At 46.4% G+C, this 13,931-nt stretch overlaps 1 protein-coding gene across 2 annotated transcripts; it reads right to left on the bottom strand.

The window, feature by feature from the left end:
- Positions 1-3,975: 3,975 nt before the first annotated feature.
- Positions 3,976-13,295, bottom strand: LOC128338473 (zinc finger protein 420-like). Of its 2 annotated transcripts, none has more exons than XM_053280972.1 (2): positions 13,165-13,295; positions 3,976-7,917 (listed from the first exon to the last, which is right to left on the bottom strand). In XM_053280972.1, exon 2 carries the CDS (start codon positions 7,681-7,683, stop codon positions 6,223-6,225), a length of 1,461 nt encoding a protein of 486 aa, XP_053136947.1. In that variant the 5' UTR covers positions 7,684-7,917; positions 13,165-13,295; the 3' UTR covers positions 3,976-6,222. The 2 variants fall into 2 exon arrangements, with proteins under 2 accessions (XP_053136947.1, XP_053136948.1); XM_053280973.1 differs by having other exon boundaries at positions 3,976-7,920; positions 13,165-13,293.
- Positions 13,296-13,931: the final 636 nt, after the last annotated feature.

The raw sequence follows: 13,931 nt of genomic DNA, 5'->3' as shown, positions 1-13,931 counted from the left end.
CGACGACCAATCCGGTATAGATTTATTAAAGTTACGTCTCACCATATTGTTGATGGGACAACAATATTCAGCCATCCCAGGTCCTTGGGAAGGACTCGATGTCTGGCTAAAACAAACCAATCAATAACACCTGTCTGGTTGTGTAAATAAATAATAATTAATAATTAATAATGGATACTCCGAAGCAAAAAGAGGTGTTCTTTTTACCCCGGACATAAATTGGACTTGTTTCCATTATGGAGAGAGAAATCCAATTCGTGTGTGACGTGCTCTCCGAAATAACGCACCGACTTTGGGGTAAATATGGTTGATATGTGGATGTGCATAACCCTCCTTAAGTCAAGTCGTAGTAAATCCGCTCCCTGAAAAAGCTCCTGGAGGGTGCAAGCTGTGCTGCCCTGGGTTCGATTGTCCTGAGCTAGATGGAAGGTGGCTGAGTACAGCTTCTTCCTGTGTTCCACATTGCACACACAGTGCTCTGGACCACATTGGGAGAGAAAGCAGGGAGAAAGGGATCGTTCCGAACATCTGCATTCCATTTCACCATGCAGACTAAATCCCTCTTTGTTTGAAATGCCAGCCATGTGAAGAGACTATCCCCAAACCAGATCTCCAAGAATGGGGCTGCCCCACCTGCGTTCGTTCATACTGAACTGGAGTCAGTCTGATTTGATGCAGCTTCACACTCCTAGAGCAAGGAGCACAGCAGGCGCCCTGCCCCTGAATTATGGCCCCCTCCGTAGGAACACAGGAAGGTGCCTCGTACCAAGTCGGACCAATGACAGCAAGGACTTGAGGGAGGACCAGGCCTCACTTAAGAGAATTACTGGGAGGGGGTGGGCATTTCCTAATCAGAAAAAAGCCCAGAGAAATCAAAACAAAAGGAGGGGAGAGCTGGTCTGGTGGGAGCAAGTATGACTTATCTACTTAACTAAGCAGGGTCTGCCGTGGCTGCATATGAATGGGAGACTACATGTGCTAGCACTGTAAGGTACTCCCCTTAGGGGATGGAAGGGTTCCAAGTTCCCTCCCCGGCATCTAGGATAGGGCTGAGAGAGATTCCTGCCTGGAGAAGCTGCTGCCTGTCTGTGTAAACAATACGGAGCTAGATGGAGCAAGGGTCTGACTGATATACCGAAAATCCAGTTCTTGTCTGGGTAGTCTTGACTCCAATAAACACACACGGTGGGAAAGCTTTAACGGCTTACTTCTGCAGACAGCAAGGCAATCGGGGCCAACTGTCCAAATCGATAGCAAAGACTCTTAAGTTAGGAACATAGGAAACTGCCATATACTGAGTCAGACCATTGGTCTATCTAGCTCAGTATTGTCTTCACAGACTGGCAGCAGCTTCTCCCAGATTGCAGGCAGGAATCTCTCTCAGCCCTACTGTATCTTGGAGAAGTCAGGGAGGGAACTTGAAACCTTATGCTCTTCCCAGAGCAGCTTCGTCCCCTGAGGGGAACATCTTGCAGTGCTCACACGTCAAGTCTCCCATTCAGATGCAACCAGGGCAGACCCTGCTTAGCTATGGGGACAAGTCATGCTTGCTACCACAAGACCAGCTCTTTTCTCCTAAGTTACAAGCTAGTATTTATACATTCAAAGTCACTTGATCCTACACAGATTTCTCATAGCAATACCTTGCAAGATGAGACTTCGGCAATTACAGACGTAGATCAATCTTCATTTACATCAAACAACAAACAATTGACAGCACTTCTGACATGTACCAGGTCTCTAACGTCTGGTCTGTTCTCCCTTGTTTAGCCATTTGCTCTTATCCCTCCTCTCTGGTGTCAACGGTGTGAAAACTGGTGATGCCAGGACTCCTCATTCGGCTGTTATCTTCAAGGCTAAGCTGTGCTCCTCGTAGGAGTGTGAAATGGGCAATAAGAAAAACATTCTACATTCTAGTCAGGGAGAAATTATAGTGTTAGGAGACAGACTGGAGGAGGCCTAACTAGGGTCCAGCTGCATTCCTTTCTTTAAGGGTTCAGTGAAGGGTTAAAAGATGGCTGTGCTCTGGTTTGGATTCACCTTAGATTTTAGGTGAAATGGCTGGCCCGGGGGATAGGTCTCGGGTATATCATGACTCGGTATATGGCAGCTTCCTATGCTATTAACTATGGCTCAGGAAAGAGCCTGTTTGCTGCCTTGCTTGAAAGCCGTGAGAAGATGAGACTTATGGCCTTCTGAAAACCAGGCTGGTGAGCAGAGGCGTATCTAGGGAAAATTGTGCCTAGGGCAAGCACTGAAATTGTGCCCCCTGTCCAAACATCTTGACACCTATCTTTCAGATAACTTTACCATAATGTCAGCTCAAAAATACAAGTCAAGCTCATTAATCTTTTAATATTTCAAAAACTATTTAGCAGTGGACGTAGCCAGACCAAAAAATGCTTGAAAACTACAAATTTCAGTATGCTGGGGCTCATGAAATACCCAAATACTATGTGGAGGTGTACTTGGAAAACTAAACAGAAGTGCCTGTCTAATTCTCTACTATGCATTGTAGCATCGCTATTACATAAGTTTTAAAAATAAGAGGAGAATTTGACTTTTCCCAGATACAACCGCCTTGCAGAGGCCATTTGAGCTTCCGTGGTGGCCATTTTGTTTTCGGTAGCCATTAAAAAAATTGCATTTTGAAAAATGGCGCCCCCTTCAAGTGGCGCCCGGGGGATGTGCCCTGCCTGCCCTACCCTAGATATGCCCCTGGAGCTGACCTTTGTCCTCCTGGTCAGTGGTCCCTGGCGAGGCGAGGCTGGTTTGGAGGACCTCGAGAGAACGCCAAGGGAGCATGTTGATCCAAGGGGTCCCGGCTCGAGGTGAGCTTCGGTCTGTCTCTTCTTGGCCCCCCCCCGCCCCTTTCTACCCCTTTCAGGCTCCATCCTTGTGCTCCTCTGCAGAAATGCATGGTTAATGAGGCAGCCCCCAGCCTGGTGCTGAGCACTCCTTTTGCCTCGCAGCCCCCAATCCCCTGATGTGCTCCTTGCATCCATGAGTAGGCATCGGTCCGAAGAGGGCAAGAATCTGGGTCCAACACAATCTGACCCGGGGGGGGGGCATTGCTGGGGTTCCCGGTTCCCAGAGCTCCTCACTGAACCGCAGGAGGCAATTTGCTCCCTTAAAGCCAAGACATACAAACAACATGGGGCTGTAGAAGTCAGAAATCAGGATGTCATGTCTTCCCCAGCTTAATTTTACTCACTCTTCGGGGATGGGTATAAAGGCTGCTGCGTAAAGAGATGTTTTTCTCTCAAACATATTTTTCTATTAGATGGTGCAATACAATGCAATGATCCATTACTGATCTACCTGCTGTAAACCCTGCTTGTTCCGGTTCTATAATACATTCTTTATTCATCCACTCACAGAGTTTAATACATAAATGTTTCACGTAGAGTTTGCTAATTACGCTAAGCAAACGTATCGGTCTATAATTGCATGGGTCATCTCTCAAACCTTTTTTATGAATTGGAACGACGATAGCAAGTCCCCAGTTTTCGGGAATATGGGCTGTTCGATCTATATATGATGGGGAAAAATCTGGAGGGATTTGGTCGTAACTGGGTGATTTCCCTCTCTTCAGCTGTGCAATTAACCATTTAATTTCCTGGATTGTAACCGGGGACCAGAGGAGTAGAGAAGCTTGTGGAATCACTATCAAGGGGGATGAGGATGGCTCACAATAAAGAGACATAAAATATGACTCCATTGTACCACTGAAATTGGGGTTTGAACATATGGGTGTATCGAGGATGAGATTAGCCGCCAAAACGCAGTTGTATCCTTACTGTTTACAGCATTTATAACAGCTGCCCAACGTTCTTTCATGGCAGCTTCCTTTTTGAATCTTAAAAGAGATTTAGATTCTCTTTTAAGCTGTAACATTTCATTTTTCAATTGTAATGAAAATTAAATGTAAGGTCTCTTGAAAGCTGGACTAATACTCCTTTTGCCACTCTACACTCCTAATCAAACCATTTTTTATTAATTTTTGAAGTCTGTTCCACATCCCTCAAGCTCACTCTTGTCAGCAGTGGGCAAAGTTGATGTATTAAAAACTCATAATTTGCAAACATCTCATCATGATTGACAAAAGGTTGTTCTGCAGGCAAGCCAAAGTTACAATCCAAATTCCCCAAATATAACATAAGCAACTCACGTATCCTCATACCCGATTCTGGTATACACCAATCATTCACTACCTGGGCAGAGTGTGTGACCATTTAATTCTCTTCCCACCTAAAGCTATCTTGGTGTTAACGTTTGCCTGCAAATTATATGTCCGATTTTAAAAGTAATTGTCCGATAAATTACAGCTCAACAGGATAGGCAGATGATCACTTTCTGGTCTTGGGATGACTCTAAATTCAGCTTTCCTCTCAGGAAGGTCACGAGATTTTGCTATATAATCAATAGTTGACCGTTTAGCCTCAGACAAGAAGATATACTGCCCAGGGCAATCGCCTGTAACAGCACCATTTAACAAAAATAAATCTAAGTTGCTAATAGTCTGGATGAGCATACATCCTGCAAAGTTGCCTACCTTATCTATCGAGACTCATCTATAAATATTAGGATGGACATAAGTCATTGGAGGACATAAAGCAAAGCCATCAAATAGTGTTACATCATTAAGGTTCAATATTTCATTACAGTCCCCAGCAAAAATAAGGGAGGCTGATAGATATAAGGAAATTAATTGCATGAGATATGACTCCACAGATTTCCACTGCAGCCAAATCCTAGTACCATCCTGCAGTGTAGGCAAATATACAGATCAGTTGACGATTAAAACATGTAATCAATATTGCAAGAGCTCAATTTTCACATGCAGGCAATTCTTTTACATTAGCTTTTAAATTTACCAAAATAAGGGTAGCTACCCCACCAGAGTGTCTGCCCCCAATAGCACTTAACGTTGTTGGAATCACGAAGACATTATAGTTGGAGAAGTCAAATGTGTCCTTCATCCAAGTCTCCTACAAAACAAATTATGTCATATCTAGAGATCAAACTTTTTTTGGCGCCAACCACAGATGTTCCACAAGAGGAGAGTAAAACATTCAAATACAGTGTCATTTTCTAATTGTCAGTTGGTGTTAAGGGATTGGCTTATTAAGGCCTTTTGATCCAGGGAGTACAAATCTTCTGCTGGATAAAATAGGGCTGAGCTTCCCTGGAAGCAATAATCCAATGTTGAATGTAAAAGATTTGGAGACTTCTGTCCTAGATCCTTGTCCAAAGTTAATGCCTCTATGTAGGAAGATAAAGTATATGGTATATCAAACAGATCAGCTAATCTATCAAAATGAGGGTCATGTACAACTGTCTTCTATTTTAGATACATTACAAGTCTGAGTATAGGTGTCTTCCTTCCTTAATGACTGACCAGTGGGAACTCTATATTTTGATAAGGGGTACTTTGATGAAACAGTAGAAGCCCTACATGGACTTTTAGTACCCCCTCTTCCAGAGTTAATACTAAGGTTTAACCTTACATCTGCGCTGTCTTGCAATGCCTTCTCAGTCTCAAATGTATTTTGTATGTAAATCGTGGAGAAGGGAGAAGAGTGCCTATTGTCAGATACATCTCCAGTCTTAGATGTTGTAACTAACAATGAGACCGCTAATTCCTCTGGATCAGTAGGTTGCCAGTCTACTGCAACACAGATAGTCCTTGTCCACTCACCTATCGTTGTCTGTTTTTGCTGATTCCGCATATCCGCTGATAGGCAAAGTATTACCTGCCCCATTACACTGCCGGTATTTGTCTGAGTAGCGCAAACGTCACTAACATTCTTCATGCCGTTTGGGAAATTCCCTGAAGAGTCCTTTGCTGGAATTGAGGTAAACACCCTCCTAGGGAATATTTCCCATTTACTTTAGAACTCCCACATTCTGAAGAACGATTCCGGGTTTAGAGCGTGTTTGAATCTGAGTTGCAATTTCAAGACTCGTGGATTCAAATCCAAATCATTTCATATCAAAAGATATCCAATTTATCCTATCAGTGAGACATTTGTAATAACAGACACCATGGCTAATTTTTCATCTCCCAGCATCTCCCTCTCCCATTCCAGAAAATACAGAGTGATCTAAAAAAAAAAAAGCCTTAGCAAATGAAAAATAACTTCCTTGTGGTGTCTCCCCAGTGTGGGTGCTAGGATGTATAATAAGTTGTTAATTCCTGCTAAAGCTCTTTCCACACAACTAGCATTTATATGGTTTCCCCCCAGTGTGGATCCTGTGGTGTCTAGTAAGATATACACCATTGCTGAAGCTCTTTCCACATTCAAAGCATTTATATGGTTTCTCCCCAGTGTGGGCTCTATGGTGTGTAGTAAGGTTTGCTCTCTGCCTGAAGCTCTTTCCACACTCCAAGCATTTATATGGTTTCTCCCCAGTGTGGGTTCTATGGTGTGTAGTAAGACTTCTATTCGTGCTGAAGCTCTTTCCACACACCAAGCATTTATGTGGTTTCTCCCCAGTGTGGGTTCTATGATGTACAGTAAGATGTGCTCTCTGGCTGAAGCGCTTTCCACACTCCAAGCATTTATGTGGTTTCTCCATAGTGTGGGTTCTATGGTGTATAGTAAGGTTTGAACTCTTGTAGAAGCACTTTCCACACTCCAAGCATTTATATGGTTTCTCCCCAGTGTGGGTTCTATGGTGTCGAGTAAGACTTCTGCTTTCACTGAAGCTCTTTCCACACTCCAAGCATTTATGTGGTTTCTCCCTAGTGTGGGTTCTAAGGTGTGTAGTAAGGTTTGAACTCTTGTAGAAGCACTTTCCACACTCCAAGCATTTATGTGGTTTCTCCCCAGTGTGGGTTCTATGGTGTAGAGTAAGCTTTCTCCTAGCGCTGAAGCTCTTTCCACACTCCAAGCATTTATATGGTTTCTCCCCAGTGTGGGTTCTATGATGTAGAGTAAGATTTCTCCTAGCACTGAAGCTTTTTCCACACTCCAAGCATTTATATGGTTTCTCCCCGGTATGGGTTCTATGGTGTATAGTAAGAGCTTCCTTTATGCTGAAGCTCTTTCCACACTCCAAGCATTTATGTGGTTTCTCTCCAGTGTGGGATATATGGTGCAGAGTAAGACTTTTCCCATAACTGAAGCTCTTTCCACATTCCAAGCATTTAAATGGTTTCTCCCCAGTATGGTTTCTGCGGTGTTCACTAAGTCTTCCACTCGTGCTGAAGCTCTTTTCACACTCCAAGCATTTGTATGGTTTCTCCCCAGTGTGGATTCTATGGTGTAAAGTAAGAGTTCCACTCCTGCTGAAGCTCTTTCCACACTCCAAGCATGTATGTGGTTTCTCCCCAGTGTGGGATGTACGGTGTCTAGTAAGGTCTCCGCTCTGCCTGAAGCTCCTTCCACACTCCGGGCATGTATGTGGTTTCTCCCCAGTGTGGGTCCTATGGTGTATATTAAGAGCCTGCTTCATGCTGAAGCTCCTTCCACACTCCAAGCATGTATGTGGTTTCTCCCCAGTGTGGTTTTTATGGTGTAGAGTAAGATTTCTCCTAGCACTGAAGGTCTTTCCACACTCCAGGCATATATGTGGTTTCTCCCCAGTGTGGGATGTACGGTGTCTAGTAAGATTTCCACTCTTGCTGAAGTTCTTTCCACATTCCAGGCATTTATGTGGTTTTTTCCTTCCCTTCATTTCCTACTGAGGTTGAAAGCTTGGTTCTGAACTCAAACTTTTCCTATGCGGAGGACAAAGTATTCTTTTTCTTTCTTGCTGTATGATTCATTGGATTACAGTTGAAACGCAGGTATTTCATATCCGTTCTTCCATTATGCTCCAGTTCTTCATCTCTGTTGCTTTCCATCTTTTCCCCTCTCGCAGCTCCCTCCGCTGGTTTTCTGTCATTCTTCCTCTCCCAAGTCTCACCTGCTGCTGGTACCAAGAGAGAAAACTAGTCAGAGCCTGGGACAGAAAAGGAACAGTCAGGAGATCCTATCGTCACCAGCCAATGGCCCTGTTCTACTCTGCAGGCGTCTTTCTACCTTCAGAAATAACATGGATCTGAACTGCTTACTAAAACTATTAAACTCAACCTGGGAATGTATGCATTTCCTTAGCAGTGCCTTATGAAATATTGTTATTAACCAGTTTATGCTTGTTTTTTGTATTATCTTATACAATGTTTAAGCCAAAGGTTGCCCTCCCTAAAGAACTATGGGAAAGAAGCCAAAATCTTGCTGTTTGAACAAGCTAATAGTTTGGAGCCTGATCAACATGCCTCAATGACCTTGCAGACTGAAGAACCAGGACCTTCCATGGCTGTCTTGTGCTCATGTTTTAAGCAGAGAGCCAGACCCTCCCATCGGTTCTCTCCCATCAGTGCTCCCCAATTTCTCCTCTGTTCTCTGCACCCCAACCGCATTGAACCCAAGTCTCCGATAGGTGGGAAAGGATCAGAGAGGCCAGTTTGGTCTCTCCTGCATCAAACCCAGGAAATCCCTTCCCTTTCCCAACCTCCTCCCTTCGCAGACACATTCCAACCTCCCCTCCCCAACCTGAGAGTTGCATCTTGTCATGTTAGCTTGTAGCTTGCTGCCAAAGCCTCCCCTCTACATTGTTTTTATATAGTTCCCCAGCAAAATACACAAACGACCAGTGGGTTCAGTTTTCGTTTCTTCCAGCTCAATCAACCACCGTGGGAGCCCTGTGGGGGCTCAGTGGGGCAGATGGGAGAACTCTGCTCTGGGAGAATTGGGGAGGGACGAGGGATGGGCCAATGGACCACCCTACAGGGCGGCAGCCTGGGGCCATTAACACAGCAACTACCAGGGGGATCCTACTGGTCCTACTTCCAAGCTCCTGCAGGTGATGGATCTGGGGATGGGGAAACAGGGGGTGTGTCCACTGACTGTGGGATGGCTATTCCGGTGGTGGTGGGGAATAGAGGAAGTAAGGTTGGTAGGTCAGCGCGTCGTCACAGGGGAAGTCAGAAATCTATCGGCTGTTTCCCCTTCCGGCTGCCCTGCCAGCGTGACGTATGTGGTGCGTGCGCGCCAGTGGTGAAGACGAGCGTGCGCACTGTGCATGCGCACCGCTAGCTGTACTCTATTTCAGGCTTTGAAGGACAACGACAGGGGCAGGGGCGGCAGGTAGGAACTCTGCCGCCACAAGAAGATTTTTAAACTCACCAGTGCCAGAGGGGGAAGAGCGGCGGGGTGTGTGTGTAAGTACTACCACCACCCCTTAAAGCTACATACCCCCGCCCTTCCGAACCGCCGGACTTTCGAACCGGTCCGGAGGTCTTTTATATTAGCAATAGCAATAGCAATAGCACTTACATTTATATACTGCTCTATAGCCAGAGCTCTCTAAGCGGTTTACAATGATTTAGCATATTGCCCCCAACATTCTGGGTACTCATTTTACCGACCTCGGAAGGATGGAAGGCTGAGTCAACCTTGAGCCCCTGGTCAGGATCGAACTTGTAACCTTCTGGTTACAGGGCAGCAGTTTTACCACTGCGCCACCAGGGGCTCTTCTTCATATTGTCATATTGTGCCCGAACCGAACCATGCACGCTACTAATTCTTTTCGGCCCGTATTGCATATGCAAGTTCACATCTGATGGAGTTGCCCAGGGTTGTGAGAGGGCTAGTTTGTGCTCCTCCTCCCTTGAATCAGAATTTCGAACCATCTATTACCCGCTTTGATGTGTTTAATTACTTCTTTGTGGATAAAATCTCTCATATTCGGGCCGACTTGGATTCAAACTCCACAATTACTGCACCAAATCTCCTGATGATCTCCCCCAGTGGTTTCATGTAGGTGTTAAAAACAACATCAGAGACAATATGGAGCCCTGAGGGACACCATTCCGAAGTTCAGTTTTTGAAGAACGACATTCCCCGAGAGACACCATTTGGAATCTGCCCGAGAGATAGGAGTGGAACCACCGCAAAGAAGTGCCTCCCATCCCCAAACCCCTCTTTCTCCATGTCAACATCATCAGAAGAAGGCATAACCTGCCTAAATGCCTGCCTGGAGAAGTTTGTCATCATCTGGAGAAGTTTGTCTTCAGTTGCCACAGAATCGTCTGGTGGCTACTCAGGGACGGATCTTCTCCATTGCTGCCCGGAGGCTTTGGAACACACTTCCTGCTGAAATAAGAGCCTCTCCATCTCTCACAACTTTTAAAAGGGCAGTCAAGACACATTTGTAACCACCCTGAGACATTTTGGAAGGGCGGTATAAAAATCAATCAATCAAACAAACAAACAAACAAACAAATCTGTTCACCCAGGCTTTTAATTAGATACTGTTTAAATTGTGTTTTAAATGTGTTTAAAAGGTTTTAATGTTTTAATTTTAATGGTTGAAATATTTTAATCCTTTATTGGCTGTTTTTATTGTTTTGTAAATCGCCCAGAGAACTTGTGGTTACGGGCAGTATAGAAATGTATCAAATAAATAAATAAATAAATAAATAAATAAATATTTAGAGTTTGTGAGTTTGTGTCCCAATGAGTTTATACAGTGGACTAGGAGGAGAAAGCCAGAAAAGCCTCTTGGTGCTTCTCAGGGGTATAGCAGCAAGGGAATTGCATACTCTAGGTCTAGTGAGTGAGAGGCTGGAGGCTTCAAATTATGTTTGCTAATTATACCAAGAACTAAAGAACCCTAACCGTTCTCAAAGCTCTCAAATTCCAGTACCACCAGACCGGTAGCTAAATTTTGTAGCGCAGCCCTCTGTTTGCGTAAGAACTTAATAAAGGGAAAACAGGTGATGGAGTTAAGGCCAGAGCATCTATTGTTGCTACCATGTGGCTAACTGCAGGGGGGCACGTAGGTATTGGGATCACTTGTACATGATCAGTAAATCTAACAACAAAATTTCCCCAAGCTCCTGAATTGTTTAACCCCTCTCAGTCGGGCAGGCAATAGTTTGAGTTTTGATTTGTGTGTAATAGTCTCCAAGTATGAAATACTGCTGCCTCCTTTTATCCTGAGTTATGTATTTTTAGTAGTACTTTCAGTACCATGATTTATGTTGGGGAGGACTTTCTAAAATTTATTTGGTTTTATTGTTTGTAGCAGAAGCTTGATTGTCTTCTCTCCTACATTTGTTTGAATCTCATGTGGGTCGCTGACCAAAATAAAGAAATTTGCATTTGGGCCCGGGCCTTTAATCCCATTATAATAAATATAATAACCCCATTATAATAAACTGGAAGGGGCACCACACTGGCTGTTTTGCCCCAGGCCCCACACCCCACTTGGTCTCTCTTAGGACAGCCCTGGGAGAGAGAGAAGCCAGGAGGGTTTGCTTTGCAATCACTCTTCTCTCCATCCTCGAATGAGCCCCAAAGCTCTCAGCACCCAGCGAGTGTTGAGGGGGAGAAGCAGAAGGGTTCTCCTTGCCATTCATACTGAACGAATGAGTCTTCCTTTCCTTTCTACTCCTGTTTGCAAGGAGACAAAGGGGCCAGTTCAGATGATACTTCTAAACATGTGTTTAGTATATGCATGCCCAAGCTTCCCTCTTTGGCGTCTCCAAGATAGGGCTGGGGGGCTGCAAGGTCAGCCCTCCAGAAAGGGCAGCCCCCTCCAAGGGTAGCTGCAGCTAGGTGCCTCTCAGTCTCTTGACCCCCATGTGGCTGAGGAGGGGCCTTTTCAAACCGGCTCTTCCCCTGGCCCCACGGCCTGCCTTCCATGGTCCCCCCAACTCACTGTTGTCCACACAGACTGGCAGCGACGGCTGCTCCAGGGTTCCAGGCAGGCGTCTCTAAACCTTCAAGGAAACGGGACGGGACGGGTGCCCTCATACTAGGGAACTGGAACCTTCCCCTTCTTGTAATCAGGTTGGTCAACCTGTATGTCATTTATGCAACGCTCCTGCATAGGAATGGGGAGGGAAGACGCGACCAAGAGGTTCACGTGGATGAGACAGTAAATCTCTTCTGGAAAAGTTTGTATGTGCAAAAAGACAAGAGTATCTCTTCTAAACAGCAATGGGACAAATTGTGGAAATGGACGTTGGACGTAACCCCACCTACCCACCCCCAGATTATCTGATGTGCCTTGTAATCCCCCATCCCCGAGTTACAGTACTGCCTGCATATACTTCATAACCTTGTGGGTTTCCAAATCCTTGTGTGCAAATCTTTGTAGATATATGATGGACAAACAACCACTTTGTATAGAATTGTGCTTTGGCAACGTACTGTAGGCTTTAGTAGTTTGTTGGTTCAATTAAAAAAAAATCTTGTCCTACTTGGAGATGCTGCCAGGGAGGGACCTTGCAACCTGCAAACCGACCCTAAAAACCTGCAGGCCCCCTTCCACTGAGCCCGGGGCCCCATCCCCTCAGGGGAAGATCTTCTGTTGCTCACACATGTGCTCTCCCATTCCAATGCAAACCAGAGCTGGCCCTGCTTAGCAAAGGGGACTATTCATGCTTCAAAGAGCTACACTGGTCTGCGGTGTCCTGGATACAACACTGCCCCGATGGGCTTTGGAACTTGCTCCCTGCTGACCTGAGAGCCTCCCCCCCCCCCCCTTACAACTTTCCCAAAGGCACTCGGGACACCTTTGTTCAGCCAGGCTTTTAATCAGAGACTGTTTTAAGAGTTGGATGGCTTTTTAACATTGCAATGCTGTCAATTTCACAGCACTGCAGTCTTCCAACCTCTTTGTTTGCCGTGGTTTGTATTGGTTTTGTTGTAAACCACCCAGAGAAATATTTAACAAAGATGGTAAACAAATAAAAAATAAAAACAATAAAAGGGGAGGAGAAGGGGCGGGTGCAACAGAGAGCAGGGGGGCCAGCCGGGCGGGTGGGGGGTGGGAGGGGGGAGGAGGCGGCGGCGGCCCGGGCGGGGGGGTGCGGCCCTGGGCTCCCCGCTCTGTCCAGCCCCGCCCCGCCAGCGACCTGGGGCAAGGAGCGGACCAGGGGCGGGGCTGCCAGGGCTGTGGCCGGAGCTGGGTAGCCAGGCATTATTCCTTGCTAGCCCGCAATGCATTCCCGCCCCAGCACCAGGAGAGGCAGGATGAGATCCCGTCGAGAGGGGAATGCCCGCCCCCTTCCAAACAACAGAGCCCTGCTAAGGCCAGGAAAGCCGTTTCCAGAAGGGTCTCTTCTCTGGGTTGCCAAGCGAAGGAGGCCAGATCTGCGCGTACCTTGGCATCCGGGCAGGATTGCGTCACGGATGATGAAGAGCAGCTGGGCTGACACGCGGGCCTCCGTCGGCGCGGCTTTGCTAGCCTTGCAGCTTGTGGCAATGCAAATGCCAAGCAGAATCAGTCCCGGCCGGCCGCGCATGCTCAGCAGCCTGAACTCACTAGACTGCTTCTCAGCCACCTAGAGGCAGAATGTCTGCAGAGAGGCTGCAGTTGGAAACCCTCATTATTATACGCACTTAGCAGAATAAGCAAATCTATCTACCTGGAAAAGATTCCTGTTTTCTCACAATCTTCGTGTGCTTGCGGGGGCGGGGCGCGCGCGCACAGATGGCCCTTTGCAGTTCCCGAATTGGGGGGGGGGGGTCACACTTCAGCCACTGTGCAAACTCTGCCCCACTGCAGAAAGACACCAGCAACAGCCACTGGAGGGATGGTGTGCATGGGTTGGATAGGGCCAACTGCTCTGCCCCTGCTAAATAAAGTTCCAGAACTCAGGGCTGAGCCACTTTGCACAGTGGCTGAAGTGTGACCCCCCCCCCCAATTCTGGAACTGCAAAGGGCCATCTGTGCGCGCGCGCCCCGCCCCCCCAAGCACACGAAGATTGTGAGAAAACAGGAATCTTTTCCAGGCAGATAGATTTGCTTATTCTGCTAAGTGCGTATAATAATGAGGGTTTCCAACTGCAGCCTCTCTGCAGACATTCTGCCTCTAGGTGGCTGAGAAGCAGTCTAGTGAGTTCAGGTTGCTGAGCATGCGCAGCCGG

The sequence above is a fragment of the Hemicordylus capensis genome, chromosome 16 (genome assembly GCF_027244095.1).
Source record: "Hemicordylus capensis ecotype Gifberg chromosome 16, rHemCap1.1.pri, whole genome shotgun sequence".
In the NCBI taxonomy this organism is placed as follows: Eukaryota; Metazoa; Chordata; class Lepidosauria; order Squamata; family Cordylidae; genus Hemicordylus; species Hemicordylus capensis.
This window is presented reverse-complemented; position numbering and strand designations above follow the sequence as displayed.